General features: G+C 34.1%; 1 protein-coding gene across 1 annotated transcript in view; it reads left to right on the top strand.

Annotated features, from left to right (window-relative positions):
• Positions 1 to 20458, top strand: part of LOC143225036 (glutamate-gated chloride channel-like) — a 120050-nt gene that overhangs the window by 85143 nt on the left and 14449 nt on the right. The window contains exon 2 of the mRNA XM_076453698.1: positions 20037 to 20142. Within this exon, the coding sequence (XP_076309813.1) occupies positions 20045 to 20142 (98 nt within the window). The 5' untranslated portion in view covers positions 20037 to 20044. The remainder of the gene's footprint in view (positions 1 to 20036; positions 20143 to 20458) is intronic.

Here is a 20458-nt window from a genome sequence, read left to right as displayed (position 1 = left end):
ATTTCCATCATCCATACTTGTCTGTTTCATTATTAATCTAACTAATATCAGAGTTAAGGTGTGCTACTTTTATGTCTCTTTATTTGTGTCTTTCAATTATCCAATTAATTACGTCTATCGATCTGCTTTTTTTTCTATACATTTGATTACAAAACAGCTGCTCATTCCTTTGTTCGTTTGCAACTATTACTAATTTAATAAGTACTTATATTGCTGTCTTTGTCGGTATTTAGGCATAGAAACTGATCATTTTCTATTAATGTATTTTGTGTATATTTCTGTAACTTTGTACTACAACAATCAAACAGTATTAAGTATTTGCGATATGTTTGTAGTGATTGAATTTCAATCGTTGTTGTAGTTAGTGGCTCATAAAATTAGTAATCGTTTTTAACTAAGTGATAATTACTGATTAGTTTTATTCTATGTCTCGGCTCCTAATCTGCTGCTTCCTCAGATCAGTCTGAGAAGGACTACTCCTGTTGCTAATTCTTCTGATTTCATTTTGGGTTTTCTGCGTTCTAGCTCTGGTACGTTATCCACTCAACTGAAATCTCTACTTCTCACCCATTAGAACTTCAATCATTGATAGGAGTAACCCAACCAACCTAGCTTCTATGTGCTGTATGTCTGTTATATTCCTGATTTCAAACCTTTGTCGGTCGTTCTATATCTTCAGTTATTTGAAATCCACACAAGAAACACGCTCAAATGACAATATCCATAATAATATAACTCACAGCCTCCTTTGTCAATGCATCCTACTTCTAATATGAAGACAAATTTTATCAGGAACAAACAAGCATAGCCTTTACCTCACTCCTATCACTGTACCGAACTCACCCCTGTCACTATACCTTACCCCTGTCACTTTATCTCACCACTGTCACTTTACGTCGAATATTTTGAAGTTAACGTTCTAACAAAAACCACTCGATGTTCCAAGACTTGGCTCAGAAACGTTTATACGTTAATAATCTGATATATGAAACAGATAAAATTGAAAAAGTCATGAACCATCTTGATGGACAACACTCCGCAATACAGTTTACAATAGGCTCAGCATGGTCAGGTGGTTAAGGTACTCGACTCGTAATCGGAGGGTCGCGAGTTCGAATTCCTGTCACATCCAAACATGTTCGCCATTTCAACCGTGGGGCCGTTGTAATGTTACGATCAATCGCACTATTCATCGGTAAAAGAGTAGCCCAAGTGTTGAGGGTAGGTGGTGATGACTCGCTGCCTTCCCTCTAGTCTTACACTACTAAATTAGGGAATACTAGAGGAAATAGCTCTCGTGTAGCTTTGAGCGAAATTTAGAACAAAACAAATTGTTCCTACAATGTAAATGCAAAGATTTTAATCATCTTAAAAAATAATGCTCATTACGATTTTGTTATAGTAATATGTAATAGTCCACATACATACTGCTAAACCACTGGGGGGTACGATTTTAATACAGAAGCATCATAAAAGAAATATATACCATGTTACATAAAACTGCGACGTTACGACGTAAAAATTCAACGTTAATAGTTTAGTTTTACGTTCATTACAGTTAAAATAAAATAAAAAATGCGTTTAATAAGTAGATTGAAAAATAGAGAAAGAAAAGAATCAGACATGTTTGTCCCGAATCAAAAGTTGTATAATAAAAAGTGTAGCCAAACTTGGAAAACGTCAGATATAAAGTTCCTGTGTTAATAATTTATTTACTGTCAAAATAATTAAGAAAAAATCAATCCTAATTATCATTACATACAAAGTACAGATGGCAGCACTATAACAAATCATTTCGCAATGCAGGCTTTCGCTCTTTCAACGTTAATAAAAGTGAATTATTTTTTGCATAAAATCTTGCATTCTTTAAAAACTAAAGTAGAAATGGAAACAGCATTTATGTAAGTTTAATATGCATTAATAATAACTAAGTATTGTGCATGCAACAATACATTATGATATAAAATCCATTTGGATTGTTAAAACCTATTTTATATACAAGCATTAAAACATTGTATACACAATAGGCAGTGGCCACTGGTCTGGTGATGGTTCCTTCTAGTGTAGATTTGCAGTGATTAACTCTTAATTTTCTTTGCTTACATTGTAGGTTTCTCTATCTGTATGTGTGCTTCTGTTACAATTACTGCAACCTAACATTTTATTTCTTCTTTTTTAAAGCTTCTGATCTGACGCTATTCCTTTACAGAAACCCAAGGTATGAGGCGATGGTGAAAGTGTGATGTGGACGGAAAAAAGGAATTTGTGAAAACAGCTGCTTATGCCTGGTGGAGAATGGCACCATCAGTGCCATACATAAGAGCAATTTTCTAGGGCCTTTATGCTGTTATAGCTGAACAACCATCTAAATCTTCTGTTTAACAGATAATAACACCCATTCTCAACTCGTTTAAACAAACCGACATATTCTTTGAACAAGATGGGGTTAACTAAGTGTAGAAGTTTGGTACAATTATTTATCTTGTTAAGCCTACTAGACCCCTGAACCCCCTTATATGTTTCTTTTATATCCTTACAATAATATAACAACAAAGGTTTAGGCCTAGCTTGAGGAGTGATTTTGCTCTACGTTCCCCATCGTTCTAGTTTCGTCACTACCTATACACTTGCTAAACTTCAAGCTCAATGATCTTGTATAAAACGCTTTCAGTGAGATGCATGGCATCCTGCAGAAGTTGATTTAAACATTAAAAATGCGTCTACCCCCTTGAAGCAACTCTTTCAGAGAGTAGTCAAGAATGCCTCAGAACTTTATCAACGCTCTGATTTTTGGCATACAACATCGTTGTTAGAATGGCCTAGCTATTCATAGTTTTAGTTTCCTTGTAGTTAGGCTAAACAATGGACTATCTGCGCTCTGCTTACCAAGGGTATCAAAACCCGATTTCTATTCATGGTGGCCACACTCAATACTCAAGTGAAATATCATGAGCGGGAAAGATGTATCAGCCAAATATCGTAGTTTACAAGTATGGGCTAAATAATCAATCATACATTTCAGATCATATAACAAGTCGGTTCAATTGGCCATACTTATAAATACCGATTACCTTTTAATTATCGTCTTTATCTGTGCTTACATACATGGTTCATGAATTAAAGGCAAGGGTATCTTTCCATATGAGTGAAAGTTTTCTCTACGATATGAATCCCCTGGTGGCAAAAACGGTAAATTTATTAACTTACTACGCTAAAATTCGGAGTTCGATTTCGGGTAGTGTATACAGCAAGTAACCCAATATGACTTTGCGCCAAAACTAAATCTAGAATACGCCTTACCTTTATTAAAATCTTTATTCCCTTGGTTAAAAAGTAATAAATTCGTCGATAACTTTATTTCAGTAAACATGTGGTCATCTATTATAGTGATTTTAAATTCAAGTTCTTCTCCAATACGAACAAGTGCGGTAATACCTCACTCGAAGCCACGCGATGACAACATGGCGAACGTAATTTATTTTCTAATCTATATTTTATTTGTTGAAGGTTGAAGGCACGTATGTCTTAAAGCGTCATTTATCTGCAAAGGAGATCATGTTCCCATTCGTGCCTAGATATACGCATAGAAGTCTCTTGGATGGGGTTAACTTCATATTGGCATAATTTGTAAGAGTTATTTAGAGAGAGTTTTTGTTTTTAATATAACTGTATTTCAAAGAAAGAAGTTACAACACTTTATCATTCGTGCCTTATTAGCCTTAGGAAAACTATTCACATATTAAACATGGGACCCATGTATTGTTTAAACAAATATTGGATTTTTAGACTACTATTTTCCCAAGTTCAATATTGTTTTTTTTTTCTTTTTTACAAGAGAATGTGTTATTTGTTTTTGTATTTTCACTTTGATCTCTAATGTTATTATTAATGATATGTTATAGTTTAATGTAAGTTACCATTTTTGACTATTTTCATCAACAATGACAGGCATATCAGTTGCAAAATAGAATAAAATTTGCGTATATTTCGAATATTTACTTTAAAATAGAAAGAAATGCACTGAATATTTCTCATTCAGACTGTCTGTAAGAGGAAGAATAGAAACTTTCTTACCGTGAAAGTACTACTGACTAGTCTGATATTTATTTTATTTCTAAAATAAAAACTTTCCGTTTTTTTCGTGTATGTGTTCTGTACTTTAACGCTGTTTTAACATTTCTTATAAGAAAGCCATTTCTCATACCATTATCGTCTGCTGCAATACTTTAAAAAATACTTATATTTGTTCAGTCTCAGATGTGCCTCCTGACCGATACCAACACTAAACGTGTATTTTGTATTTGTATTTTTCTTATAGCAAAGCGACATCGAGCTATGTGCTGAGCCCACCGAAGTAAATCGAACCCCTGATTTTAGCGCTGTAAATCCGTAGACTTACCGCTGTACTAGTGGAGAGCAGCACTTAACGGGAAGCAAAGCTTGTTTGATTTTGTTTTTTTTAATTTCGCGCAAAGCTACTAGAGGGCTATCTGCGCTAGCCGTCCCTAATTTAGCGGTGTAAGACTAGAGGGAAGGCAGCTAGTCATCACAACCCACCGCCAACTCTTGGGCTACTCTTTTACCAACGAATAGTGGGATTGACCGTCACATTATAACGCCTCCCAGCTGAAAGGGCGAGCATGTTTGGTGCGACCGGGATTCAAACCCGCGACCCTAGGATTACGAGTCGAACGCCTTAACACACTTGGCCATGCCAGGCCCAGAAGCAAAGCAAACATTAACACTGGGTTGAAAACTTATTTCATTTTCTGTGAAAACCGGTTTTCTTTTAAAGTTTAGACAGTTTTGTCTATTTTAGAGCAAGCTTTCTTCTACACCATTTATTTTTCCATGTGTTGAGTTTTTTTTAATCTATTGCCGCAAGGGATTCGTCTTTCAGAGATGGCCCGGCAAGGCCAAGCGTGTTGAGGCGTTTTACTCGTCATCTGAGTTTTGTGGGTTCGAATCCCGGTCGCATCAAACATGCTCGCCCTTTCAGCCGTGGGTGCGTTATAATGTGACGGTCAATCCCACTATTCGTTGGTAAAAGAGTAGCCCAAGAGTTGGCGGTGGGTGGTGATGACTAGCTGCCTTCCCTGTAGTCTTACACTGCTAAATTACGGACGGCTAGCGCAGATAGCTCTCGAGTAGCTTTGCGCGAAATTCAAAAACACAAAACAAATAAAACATCTATCAGAGATTTGGTTTAAACCCATAAAGTCTAATAAACTCTTCTGTCCTAATATATTTTATACGAATATTTGTAAGAATTTATTGAAATCATTTCTACAAAACATAAAAATATGCTTAATAATGAATTTCTGAATGTATTTCTGTGAGGTTATTGTTTGTTTGTTTGTTTTTGAATTTCACACAAAGCGACGCAAGAGCTATTTGCGCTAGTCGTCCCTAATTTGAACAATGTAAGATTAAAAAGGAAGGCAGCTGATCATCACCACCTGCCGCCAACTGTTGAGCTAATCTTACCAAAACAACAACACCCCCCGGGTGAAAAGGCGAGAATGTTTAGTGTGACAGGGATTCGAGCCCAGGACTCTCACACTGTGAGTCAAGCGCCCTAACCAACTGGCCATGCCGGACCCTTCCTCTGTGTGTGTGTATGTGCGTTCTTTTTGCGTTGGGTTTAGTATAAAAACGTTTTTAACATAAAGATTTAAAACATAGTATAAATAGCCACGTATCAGTTTCTCCCACGTTTGTAATACAAATATTTAAATTATTGAAACCTTTACTCTCTAAAACTATTCCTGTATTGAACCAATAACTTGGTCGCCTTGGTAGAAAGATTTGAAGCAACAGAAATATGTCCTTTTAGCATCTCTTTAAAAATATGAACTTTTTCCTCCAACCGCAATATTCTGAGATTTAATCAACTTTGTACGCCAATAGAAATATGGCTTATAAGAATTGGAAGTATTTAGTTTCTACATAGTAAACCATCTAGTGTTTTCTTCGTTTCGTATAAAAGGCATCCGGAAATTACATTAAGAAAAATGCTTAATGCTAGAGATGAGGGTGTTTACCCTCTGATACAATAGGTATTTGAATTTCATTTCACCTACGAAGGTAAATTGCATCATGAGTGAAGTTAATTTGGACAATTGGGTATTTTCTATTCTTATCATTTTACCTCATACTACAACATCAGAACTTGTATGTCGTTTAAGTGACTTTAACCCGATGTGTTCAATTGTAACACATACTCTTTCACACAACGTTGATTTTAGTGGTTAAGACCTTTTACATTAATTATAGAAAAGAGTATAAAATTATTTATTAACAGTTGTCCTAAGACAGTTAGTGATTATTACTGATTAAAATATCCATTTTATGTCATATATGAGTAGTGATTCAGGCTTCAGGTCAAAATTCTCAAGATTCGAGCCACAAAATGTCATTAAACTCTCCCAATATCTTCAACTCGGCTATAATTCTGAAAGCAAATTCAGCTGTTCAGTTAAGTTGTTGATCAGTAATACTAGATGGGGTGTAGCTATTTGTCCATAGTTATAGATGGAGAATAGCTATTGATCATTTATTCTAAATGGGGAAGATTATTGGTCATTATTTCTAGACGAAGAATGGCTATTGGTTAGTAGTTTAAGATGAAGGATGGCTATTGGTCATTAGCTCTATATATGGGATGATCATGTGTGAGTCTTAAGGTATCTTGTCATTTATCCCATGTAGAGCATAAGATGCCACTCACATTGAAATTATCCGTTACCAGCAGTATGTCTTCCAGTATATCTTACCTGCGTAATCTGAATAATATTAATGATACAGCTTTATGCTTAGATTGTGTAAGTGAAAATGTTTTAGTTCTTAATTGTAGACTTAGAATTATACATAACTGAACGTAATGGCCTGTAATTGAATCAGGTTACATACGATGCGTAATTAAACAATAGTAAGAAAACTTCTAAGGCGAGGTTCTTGTCGTAAACAAACAATTTTTATCATAATTCATTGATGTTGATAACGTAATAATCCTTAAAATTATTACTTCTCTTCCTTTTGGATCGCTAGCGCTTTCATAATTATGTTGGCGGTAGCAGAGCCTCTCAGAAACACATTAATATGACAGCTGACCGATAAATATCGTTCATATATTAGAGAGAAGAGTTAGTTATTTCCATTGCCCTCGTGAGAAATTACTCATCGCTCACTCAGCTATTTCATAGCATTCCTTCCATGGCTTAAGAACAAAAATTCAGAACTTTGAAGTATTAACGGCATTTATAAAAAAACACCTCTTGCAAGAGCTTTAACTCTCTCAACGTGGTAATTGATTTTGTTATTTTCAATACGTACATTAAATGGAGAGTATTGAAATAACTGGGGCTGATTTGACAAAATTGTTAGACCTGGCGTGGCCAGGTGGTTAAGGCACTCAACTCGTAGTCTGAGGGTCGCGGGTTCGAATCCCTGTAACGCTAAACAAGTTCGCCCTTTCAACCATGGAGGCATAATAATGTGACGGTCAATCCCACTATTCGTTGGTAAAAGAGTAGCCCAAGAGTTGGCGGTAGGTGATGATGACTAGCTGCCTTCCCGCTAGTCTTACAATGCTAAATTAAGGACGGCTAGCGCAGATAGCCCTCGAGTAGCTTTGCGCTAAATTCAAAACAAATAAACAAAGTGGTTAAAGTGCCGGGCATGTGAACGTGGTGTGCGTTCTGTTGCTGCATAAGCGTAGATGCGTTATAAAAGTGGCGATCAAATTCCACTATTTGATTAGAGTTTACCAGCTGCTTTCGCTGATAGCAGATTTTCAGAGAAACAGAAAAATAAAATATCTGCAGTTTACACTGGTTGTTTTCCAAATCACACTGTCTTGTTAAGAGTAAAATAAAAACTTAACATATCGTTTATTTGAAATTAGTCAGTAAAAATATACTGTATCAACATAACAAGGAACGAAATGCGTTTCGATTTTCGCCAAGTCAACCGGTAACTTTATTACTCTAAAAGAAAAACAATTTTTAACATTATTATTTTAATAAAAGTGTGTAACTCAGATGGAAGATGGCTATTGGTCCATACTTTTAGATTTTATTAATTTCGCGCAAAGCTAATCGAGGGCTATCTGTGCTAATGTCCCTAATTTAGCAGTGTAAGACAGCCAGTCATCACCACCCACCGCCAAGTCTTGGGCTACTCTTTTACCAACAAATAGTGGGATTACAACGCCCCCACAGCTGAAAGGGCGAGCATGTTTGGAGCGACCGGGATTCGAACCCTTGTGAAGTCACACAGAAACGAAAAAACATGTAAATTACATGTTCTTTTCACACTAAAAATTTGTTTAAGTAAGCTACAATAAAACCTCAGCAGCGTGTATGACGCTTAATCACTTCTCAAAATACTGACAGCACTGCTGTTCCTGGAATGTACGTGCAGAGCTGAAATACATTAAATTAGTTAAACGTCGCCCAAACTAGGAACAACGAATTGCAACTCTGAGAATCAAAGTATCTCACCACATATTACTATTTTCTAATCTTTTTCTACGTGTATCTATTTCTGAGCCATCTTTTGAGAAACAACTTTCAGCTGTGTAGGAAGTGGAAGCCAGACTCCGCACGTTTCAAGCAGTAAAATGTATTAAGATACGTTGAGGAGAAGCAAAAGAATGACTAAAGTTACATTATCAAGCTCTCCAGCTTTATCAAACTTATTACAAACATTACAAAAGTTCCATTCTCGAGCTCTCCAGCTTTATCAAACTTATTACAAACATTACAAAAGTTACATTCTCAAGCTCTTTAGTTTTATTAAAATTATTACAAACATTACAAGAGTTATAATCTCAAGCTCTCCAGCTTTATCAAACGTATTACAAACATTACAAAAGTTACATTCTCGAGCTCTCCAGCTTTATCAAACTTATTACAAACATTACAAAAGTTACATTCTCAAGTTACATTCTCAAACTCTCCAGCTTTATCAAACTTATTACAAACATTACAAAGTTACATTCTCAAGCTCTCGAGTTTTATCACACTTATTACAAACATTACAAAAGTTACATTCTCAAACTCTCCAGCTTTATCAAACTTATTACAAACATTACAAGAGTTATAATCTCAAGCCCTTTAGTTTTATCATACTTATTACAAACATTACAAGAGTTATAATCTCAAGCTCTTTAGTTTTATCATACTTATTACAAACATTACAAAAGTTATAATCTCAAGCTCTCCAGTTTTATCATACTTATTACAAACATTACAAGAGTTATAATCTCAAGCTCTTTAGTTTTATCATACTTATTACAAACATTACAAGAGTTATAATCTCAAGCCCTTTAGTTTTATCATACTTATTACAAACATTACAAGAGTTATAATCTCAAGCTCTAGTTTTATCATACTTATTACAAACATTACAAGAGTTATAATCTCAAGCTCTTTAGTTTTATCATACTTATTACAAACATTACAAGAGTTATAATCTCAAGCCCTTTAGTTTTATCATACTTATTACAAACATTACAAGAGTTATAATCTCAAGCCCTTTAGTTTTATCATACTTATTACAAACATTACAAGAGTTATAATCTCAAGCTCTAGTTTTATCATACTTATTACAAACATTACAAGAGTTATAATCTCAAGCCCTTTAGTTTTATCATACTTATTACAAACATTACAAGAGTTATAATCTCAAGCTCTTTAGTTTTATCATACTTATTACAAACATTACAAGAGTTATAATCTCAAGCTCTTTAGTTTTATCATACTTATTACAAACATTACAAGAGTTTTAATCTCAAGCTCTTTAGTTTTATCATACTTATTACAAACATTACAAGAGTTATAATCTCAAGCTCTTTAGTTTTATCATACTTGTTACAAACATTACAAGAGTTACAATCTCAAGCTCTTTAGTTTTATCATACTTATTACAAACATTACAAGAGTTATAATCTCAAGCTCTAGTTTTATCATACTTATTACAAACATTACAAGAGTTATAATCTCAAGCTCTTTAGTTTTATCACACTTATTACAAACATTACAAGAGTTATAATCTCAAGCTCTTTAGTTTTATCATACTTATTACAAACATTACAAGAGTTACAATCTCAAGCTCTTTAGTTTTATCATACTTATTACAAACATTACAAGATATAACAAGCTCTAGTTTTATCATAATTATTACAAACATTACAAGAGTTATAATCTCAAGCTCTTTAGTTTATCATACTTATTACAAACATTACTATATTACAAACATTACAAGAGTTACATTGTCAAGCTCTTTAGTTTTATCATACTTATTACAAACATTACAAGAGTTATAATCTCAAGCTCTTTAGTTTTATCATACTTATTACAAACATTACAAGAGTTATAATCTCAAGCTCTTTAGTTTTATCATACTTATTACAAACATTACAAGAGTTATAATCTCAAGCCCTTTAGTTTTATCATACTTATTACAAACATTACAAGAGTTATAATCTCAAGCTCTAGTTTTATCATACTTATTACAAACGTTGCAAGAGTTACATTCTCAAGCTCTTTAGTTTTATCATACTTATTACAAACATTACAAGAGTTATAATCTCAAGCTCTTTAGTTTTATCATACTTATTACAAACATTACAAGAGTTACATTCTCAAGCTCTTTAGTTTTATCATACTTATTACAAACACTACAAGAGTTATAATCTCAAGCTCTTTAGTTTTATCATACTTATTACAAACATTACAAGAGTTACAATCTCAAGCTCTTTAGTTTTATCATACTTATTACAAACATTACAAGAGTTACATTGTCAAGCTCTTTAGTTTTATCATACTTATTACAAACATTACAAGAGTTATAATCTCAAACTCTTTCGTTTTATCATACTTTTTCGAATATTTTAGATTTTTGTTTGGAATGAAGTGAAAATAATAAAAATTCCCATCATTTTGTCATCCCATGTTTCGTGTACCAATACACTGAGTTCTAATTCCACTTACACCCCTAGTGGATCCCCCTTTAGCCACAACATACACAAATACAAACAAAATAATGGAACTGAAGTTGGCCCCAAAAATCATGATTCGAAACGTAACATAATAATTTTATTTTTGCAAGAATAAAGAATAATTGGGATGTAAATAGTGTATTACTCTATCACACAAGATGTATGAGTAAATCAATATTTCTATCTTGATTCATAAACTTCTTATCATGCAATACCACTAGCAAACTTAAACAGTTGTATATTTCTTGTTTTTTTTGACAAATTGCTTTATTCACTGTATATACAGTATCTTGACTACTTTTTTATGGTATCCTATTAAATGCTCGGCACGGCCAGGTGGTTAAGGCACTCGACTTGTAATCTGAGGGTCGCGGGTTCGAATTCACATCACACAGAACATGCCCTCCCTTTCAACAGTGGTGGTGTTATAATGTGACTGTCAATCTCACTATTCTTTGGTAAAAGAGTAGTCCAAGAGCTGGCGGTGTGTGGTGATGACCAGCTAGATATCTACCCTCTAGTCTTACACTGCTAAATTGGGGACACCTAACGTTTTTGAAGTATAATTCTTATTTAAATATTAGCATCTCAACACAATAAAACGTATGAACACGTTTCAATCCCCAGAAATAATACACAACGAATTCGTACAGCGGTAAGTCTATGGATATACAACGCTAAAATTAGGGGTTCGATTCCCCTTGGTGGGCTCAACAGATAGCCCATTGTGGCTTTGCTATAAAACAAACACACGAATACTTTGAGCTTTTATCTAAAATATTTACATGCCCTAGGGAGATCGCCTTAGTTACTATAACGTGATCTCTCATTAATTACCTTAACAGTGTCTGGCTTATTCATTGTTTGTACTAGTTAGAAGATTTGAAATAATTCATTACCTACAGTGTGTTATTTATAATGATATTGATAACTATATAAATGATTGGTTTAATGTACTGAGCATGTTCGTCTTTTCAATCGTAAAGGTGTTATAAAATGTTGTTGTTTTTTTAAGTTTCGTGCTAGCCGTCCCTAATTTATCAGTGTAAGACAACTAGCATCATAACCTGCCACCAACTGTTGGACTACTCTTTTACATTGAATAGTGAGATTGATCGTCACATTATAATGCTGAAAGGGTGAGCATGTTTTGGTGTGACGGGGATTTAAACCCGCGACCCTCGGATTAGGAATCGAGTGCCATAAACACCTGGTCATGCTGGGCCATAAAAATGGCGCGTATGTTCGGGTGAGGGGAACTCACGACTCTCAGACTGCGAGTCGAGCGTCTTGACCACCTCGCCATACCGGACCCGTTTATAAACTGACAGTCATTCTTGATATCAATTTAAGGTAACCCAAGCTGCTCCTCGCACGCCTTTGTCTTCATATTTAGTAACATGTGTATGGACGTTTTAGGCCAGAAAGAAGCGAGGTTTTTCCTAGTGACCTTTCTCGTTACCTCGTTGGATATAAATTTATAATCAGTGAAGTAAACGTGTAACTATGTGGTTACATAGTGTGGTTACAAAGTTACTTAGTTCTCTTAGTTTCCTCTTTCTTCCCCAAAGACAAAAAGAAGAAATTTGCGTCGAATTTTGAACCAATAGTATGCAGAGAAACGGTGGAGTATATTGAACGTGACTTGATCGTCATGTATTAACGTAAGTTTCTTAACCAATAGTATGCAGAGAAACGGTGGAGTATATTGAACGTGACTTGATCGTCATGTATTAACGTAAGTTTCTTAACCAATAGTATGCAGAGAAACGGTGGAGTATATTGAACGTGACTTGATCGTCATGTATTAACGTATGTTTCGTAACGTGACAGAGAACAAGTCTTATTATGATCAGTCGAGAGAATTACTTTTTCCGTATTTTGAAATATCTACAAGTCATTTCAGAATATTTAGTATAGAACCAAGTTTTTCAATATATGAAATAACATTAGATGTTATGTGTAACGAAAGTCAATTACGGTTTCTCGAGACATTCAACAAATAACTTCTCGTGGTCGACATTTGGTCATGTTTCCTAGGGTGTAATTTTCGCGCAATGATCGAATCCTTTCCTTTCAAGGAAGTATTATAGTTTGATCGAATTTCCAAATCAGGTTTTCAACCGTGAGGGTGTTATAATGAGACGGTAAATTCCACTATTCTTTGGTAAAACAGTAGCCGAAGAGTTGGCGGTGGGTGGTGATGACTAGCTGTCTTCTCTCTAGTCTTACACTGCTAAATTAGGGACGGCTAGCGAAGATAGCCCTCGTGTAGCTTTGTACGAAAATAAAAACAAACAAACAAATCTTCCCACAAACACGTGTAAACAGTCATTTATATCAAACTGACGAAATTCCAAAACAAACAAAACCAAGTCAGGTTATCATGAACTCCATTAGAGTGTGATGATTATGTACAGTATTACTCAAAAAAATAATTTTCGTTTGTAGTTAAGCACAAAACTACACATTGGGCTCCCTGTGCTCTGTCCACCGCAACCCAATTGTTTTTAGCATTATAAGCCTCAGACTTGCTGTTGAGACAGCAACAGCTAAAATAAAAAGAAAATGTTCAAGAGAAACTCGATCATCAGACATTTTATTTTGTCAGTGATAACGCTTATGTGTCACCGGGTGAGACGCAGAAATAAGATAAAGTTTGAGTAGCAATCAAACAGGCTGCATATGACTTGTTATTATGACATAAATTGGTTTTCAGTTGTGACATGGATGTTTACTGCTTGTTTGTCCTTATGTGTCACGTGGCTTTACTTATACTTTACTTCTTACAAAACAGATCACAATAGTTTTTTGCACCATCAGAACCTAGTAACATTACGACTGTCCCTAATGATGCAACTTTTATAACACTAGTGTAGCGGGAAGTCTACGGATTTAATACGTTAAAATTAGGGTTTCGATCCCCCTCGGTGGACTCACTAAATAGCCCCATGTGGCTTTGCTAAAAGAAAACACAGATATTAATGTTTAACGTACACCTGCATCAGTGATGTCAGTGATGTATATCTGCATCATTTATTAATAGAGGTGGTTCAGTGGCAAGTATGAGGGGCTATAATGATAAAATGAGTTTCGATACTTTGATCCTGCATTTATCTTGTTATTTTTTAATATAGAGGTGCTATTTATAAATATTCATCGTAAAATGCTACTAAAAATCTAAATTAATTTTAAGTTTTAGCAATCATCAAAGATCACTTATTATCTAAGTTTGAGTGTAAATAAATATTAACCTTTTCACATAATACCCCTACGAATAATAGACTTCAGGTAAAAATGGATTATCTCCAATCCTATTATTGTATCGTAACCCTAGAACCTGTCCTTGAATCCCCGTTTAATATCAAACTAACTCCTAAACTGACGCCCAATAAGTATTTGTTGGTTTGTTTGTTTGTTTTAGAATTTCGCGCAAAGCTACTCGAGGGCTATCTGCCCTAGCCGTCCCTAATTTAGCAGTGTAAAACTAGAGGGAAGGCGGCTAGTCATCACCATTCACCTCCAATTCTTGGGCTACTCTTTTACCAACGAATAGCGGGATTAACAAAATCTCTCGCCTCACAAACCCACCAGTGTTTGCGGACTTACAACGCTAAAAACCGAGTTTCGATATCCGTGATGATCAGAGCACAGATAATTCATTGTGTAGCTCTGCGCTTAGCTACAAACAAACAATTGCTTTACAAAGTCTCTTATAACGATATACACTTGTGAAATTTTCGCATATTCTGGTTTTTGATATTAATATTGTAAGTTAAATTATGACCATTGTATGCTACATGTAACTTATTCACATTTTGTTTTCACTTAGATTTCGTACTGAACCTGGTGATTTAATTACGTACAAAAATAACAATTAACTGTGCACTAGTTTTCCCCTTCAAAAAGTATTGATTTGAAAATACCGATATTCAGAAAGCAAATCTGAATGCATGAGGTTATTTGTTTTTAAGTATGTCAACTCGTTAGTTATATCGTCAATTAAATAACACTCACATATACTTTACTAGCGTTCGTAAGTCACTGAGATTCACCTAATTCACCTTTATTCTCATAAAGCACAAGAACTCAGTTTTTACTTTCATACATTCTTCAAATGTGTATTTACTATATTATATAGATTTAGGTTTGATTCTTCTAAATACGATGTATTAACAAACTGAAAACCGTAAAACCACTTTTCTCACCGTATTAGCTGTATTTTCCAGGGAAAAAAAAACTTAAATTTAAATAAATAAATATATTTATATTATAATTAAATTATATTGTAATTATATTGAATAATATATATTTAAATAAATAAATGTAATTATCAAATATCACACACATTTTACACAAGGATAAGTGGCGAATTGTGTGGAAGCACATGTGAACCCACATTATGACCGTTTTTATGTTCCTGTGTCGTCTTTCAGATATTTTATCGTGTATTGGTTTTTATTAACATATTTTGAGTTTCAAAGTTCTCTGTCAGTTACATTGCTTTAGTTTCAAATTAATTCAAACTAAATACATATTTCAACATCTACAGAATGTTAATATTGAAGTCTTGTTTCTTTTGAATTTCGCGCAAAGCTGCTCGAGGGCTATCTGCGCTAGCCGTCCCTAATTTAGCAGTGTAAGACTAGAGGGAAGGCAGCTAGTCATCACCACCCATCGCCAACTCTTGGGCTACTCTTTTACCAACGAATAGTGGGATTGACCGTCACATTATAACGCCCCCACGGCTGAAAGGGTGAGCATGTTTAGTGCTACTGGAACGCAAACCCACGACTCTCGGATTACGAGTCGAACGCCTTAACACGCTTGGCCATGCCAGGCCAAATATTGAAGTCAGGGCCACTCAGTATTTTAAGTTCCCCACGTTCAGTTATCGTCCGTTTGTCTACGAGCCTGCTCGTTAAATACAGCGTGCTCTACTTCGACCAAACTACGTCAGGGAAAATCAATAACTCTCCTGTTCCTCTTACAAACATAAATGGTGGAGTTGTTTCTCGATTAATCTCTTTTTGAAACTTCTTCTGAAGAAAGTCTACGTCTCTTTATCGAAATTTGTTTCAAAACTTTATGGGTGAAGGTTTACATTTCTAAGAGTGACTTATGTACTAAGAATAACACGAAATCGTTCCATTCATCCTGCACGTAATGGAAGAAGGAAATAATATGTAGGAGATCTCGTGGCATTAAAATTGGATTGTTCTGCTACGTCATATCAGTTGCTGGAAAGCGTTTGTTTAGCTATTTTTGACATAAAATTGTTTGTCTACAGAAATAAAAACGTATTTTTAATTAATTTTTCATTAAGAAGTAAGTGTAGAAAAGATTGTAATAAAAACGAATGCGTCTATAATGTTAATTAAAGACATAATATCTTCAGCCTTATTTTGCAATAAGTATTGTTGAAGCATCGAAAGGGGAGATAATAAAAAGAAAAATTGTGTATTTGTCTGTTTTTAGAATTTTCGAGCAAATCTACGAATAAACGTTCCTAATTTTGAATTCATTTGGAACTATATTTTTATTGAAAATCGGTCCTGTAAATGTTTTCTGTCATTAAATACTTTTGAAACTGAATACTTCTTTACATGTGTCCAATACGCGATGTATACTGTGATATTAACCATCTACAAACATTTCATTGCCTTTTATATAAAATTTACATTTCTGTTTTAAAATAGCAGAATTTGTCCTGTAATTAACTGACCTGTATTTTTAACATAATGATTGGTTTCCATTGCGGAAGAAGTACTCTGTTTTTAAGCTGTTAGTATGGCTTAGTAACTATGTTTGTTTTATATTTCGTAAGAAAAATAAATACAAAGACGAGTGTGATTTGCTTTCTCAGAACGAGTAATACTTTGAAAGCACGGTATCTGTTGTGTGCTTTTCATAGAACCATCTCTTTCATTGTTGTCGTATTCATTCCAACTTGTGCGACCAAGATTACGTAATGTTGGTCTTGTGGAATATTTTTCTTTCCAGTTTTCTTCTGGGTTTTTTGGGGCACGTTGAATTTGATGTGTTTTGTAAAATTTGTGTACGTTGATTTAAAGTGCTGTTGGCAATTTCATCACTTTGATTTTGAGGTGTTGTTGCTAACTTCTGCACATTGATTTGTGAACTTACCTGAGCTTGAAGTCTTTGTTTATTTATCCTGTCATTAGCAAGTTATACAAAACATGTGCAAACAAATGAGTATAAAGTTGGGATGACAAGTCCAAAAAGTACAGAAATAAGGTAAGAATAATTACATCAAACAATAAGTATAAAGTTGTGATGACAAGCCCAAAAAGTACAGAAATAAGGTAAGAATAATTACATCAAACAATAAGTATAAAGTTGTGATGACAAGCCCAAAAAGTACAGAAATAAGGTAAGAATGATTACATCAAACAATAAGTATAAAGTTGTGATGACAAACCCAAAAGTACAGAAATAAGGTAAGAATAATTACATCAAACAATAAGTATAAAGTTGTGATGACAAGCCCAAAAAAGTACAGAAATAAGGTAAGAATGATTACATCAAACAATAAGTATAAAGTTGTGATGACAAGCCCAAAAAGTACAGAAATAAGGTAAGAATGATTACATCAAACAATAAGTATAAAGTGGGGACGACAAGCCCAAAAAGTACAGAAATAAGGTAAGAATGAATACATCATACAATAAGTATAAAGTGGGGACGACAAGCCCAAAAAGTGCAGAAATAAGGTAAGAATGAATACATCATACAATAAGTATAAAGTGGGGACGACAAGCCCAAAAAGTGCAGAAATAAGGTAAGAATGAATATGTCAAACAATAAGTATAAAGTGGGGACGACAAGTTCAAAAAGTACAGAAATAAGGTAAGAATGAATACATCATACAATAAGTATAAAGTGGGGACGACAAGCCCAAAAAGTACAGAAATAAGGTAAGAATGAATACATCATACAATAAGTATAAAGTGGGGACGACAAGCCCAAAAAGTACAGAAATAAGATAAGAATGATTACAACAAACAATAAGTATAAAGTGGGGACGACAAATCCATAAAGTACAGAAATAAGGTAAGAATGATTACATCAAACAATAAGTATAAAGTGGGGACGACAAGCCCAAAAAGTACAGAAATAAGGTAAGAATGAATACATCATACAATAAGTATAAAGTTGTGATGACAAGCCCAAAAAGTACAGAAATAAGGTAAGAATGAATACATCATACAATAAGTATAAAGTGGGGACGACAAGCCCAAAAAGTACAGAAATAAGGTAAGAATAAATATGTCAAACAATAAGTATAAAGTGGGGACGACAAATCCATAAAGTACAGATATAAGGTAAGAATAATTACATCAAACAATAAGTATAAAGTTGTGATGACAAGCCCAAAAAGTACAGAAATAAGGTAAGAATGAATACATCATACAATAAGTATAAGGTGGGGACGACAAGCCCAAAAAATACAGAAATAAGGTAAGAATGAATACATCATACAATAAGTATAAAGTGGGGACGACAAGCCCAAAAAGTACAGAAATAAGGTAAGAATAAATATGTCAAACAATAAGTATAAAGTGGGGACGACAAATCCATAAAGTACAGATATAAGGTAAGAATAATTACATCAAACAATAAGTATAAAGTTGTGATGACAAGCCCAAAAAGTACAGAAATAAGGTAAGAATGAATACATCATACAATAAGTATAAAGTGGGGACGACAAGCCCAAAAAGTACAGAAATAAGGTAAGAATAAATATGTCAAACAATAAGTATAAAGTGGGGACGACAAATCCATAAAGTACAGATATAAGGTAAGAATAATTACATCAAACAATAAGTATAAAGTTGTGATGACAAGCCCAAAAAGTACAGAAATAAGGTAAGAATGAATACATCATACAATAAGTATAAGGTGGGGACGACAAGCCCAAAAAATACAGAAATAAGGTAAGAATGATTACAACAAACAATAAGTATAAAGTGGGAACGACAAGCCCAAAAAGTACAGAAATAAGGTAAGAATGAATACATCAAACAATACTAAAATCCCTACATAAGTAGCCAGTAAGGACTGAATCAGTCTTACAAACTTATGGTTATTAGTCACTGAATCCATACAACTAACACTAATTCAACATTTATTTGTAAATGAAAGGCATTATTGGAAAGATTTGGCTCTTTACCTGGTGATGTTTGTATGGTTTTGTGCATTAAACCCTACCTCGTTTCTGTAGTTTATGGCATTACCACACGTACATCATAATTAGTTTCTCCAAAATGTTTTATTACTAGTTTACTCTCTATTTTTAAATAGTTTCATTGAAGTAGATTCATAAAAAACATTCGTTTTATTGTTTTAGTACAATGGCATATTGTTAATATCATACCAGTTTCTTCATTGCACTTGCAGAACAACCTCGGATATTAAGATTATAACACATAATTGGCTACAATAGATTATTAATCATTACTGTTCATAATCTTGGCTTCTATGGACTTGCTGTCGATGAACCTACAGTATAGAAATAACATATGGCAAACGTATAGCTGTGTTATACTTACATATGAATTTTTTTGGCGCTGAAGTCATTCTACAGGTACACATTTTTTTATTAATTGTTTCGTGACTTTTTTGCACTGTCATACTAAAGTCATTGTAAAACATTCGCACGTTTTTGGCTCAAGTGGGAAAATAAAAAAGAAAGATGAACACTTTGGCTATTTAACTTTCAGTTATCCACTTTAACAACCGTTTCCAATACCATTGGAAACATTCAGAACACAAACATCTTTCCTTGTAAAGGTGATAATGTGTTTCTTTAGATGTACTTCTTTAACGGCAACTTTATACTAAACATGCAAATAACAAATGCTTCGCCCGGGCGATTTGTCCACTGAACCCGGCGGTTATTTGTTAGATAAAATTTTATTAGTTTAAGTTGAAAATATGTGGCATGAAAATTTTGCTTGAATATTATATTTTTTTCGTTTATTTTCTCTTACCTTTTTATGTATTTCAGGTACCAAAATGAGCCACAAAGTTAAAGATATTTTTCCTCTCGTGACATTGTTCACGATCAGTCTAAAACTGATTGGAGGTGCCTTCACTGATCAAAACCTACTGAAGTAAGTTATCAGCTTTCATCATGATATTTGGTCACAAACTGTAATTAGTTATTCAATATCGATAACATTTTATGTATTTGTTTTGAATTTCGCGCTAAGCTACTCGAGGGCTATCTGCGCTAGCCGTCCCTAATTTTGCAGTGTACGACTAGAGGGAAGGCAGTTAATCATAACCACCCACCGCCAACTCTTAAGCTACTTTTTTATAAACCAATAGTGGGATTGACGATAACGTAATAACGCCCCCACGGCTGAAAGGGCGAACATGTTTGGTGTGATGGGGATTCGAATCCAGGACCATCGGATTATAAGTCGA

Source organism: Tachypleus tridentatus, chromosome 9, assembly GCF_004210375.1.
Source record: "Tachypleus tridentatus isolate NWPU-2018 chromosome 9, ASM421037v1, whole genome shotgun sequence".
NCBI classification, from domain to species: domain Eukaryota; kingdom Metazoa; phylum Arthropoda; class Merostomata; order Xiphosura; family Limulidae; genus Tachypleus; species Tachypleus tridentatus.
Note: the sequence above shows the minus strand (reverse complement) of the source record. Positions and strands in the feature narration are given on the sequence as shown.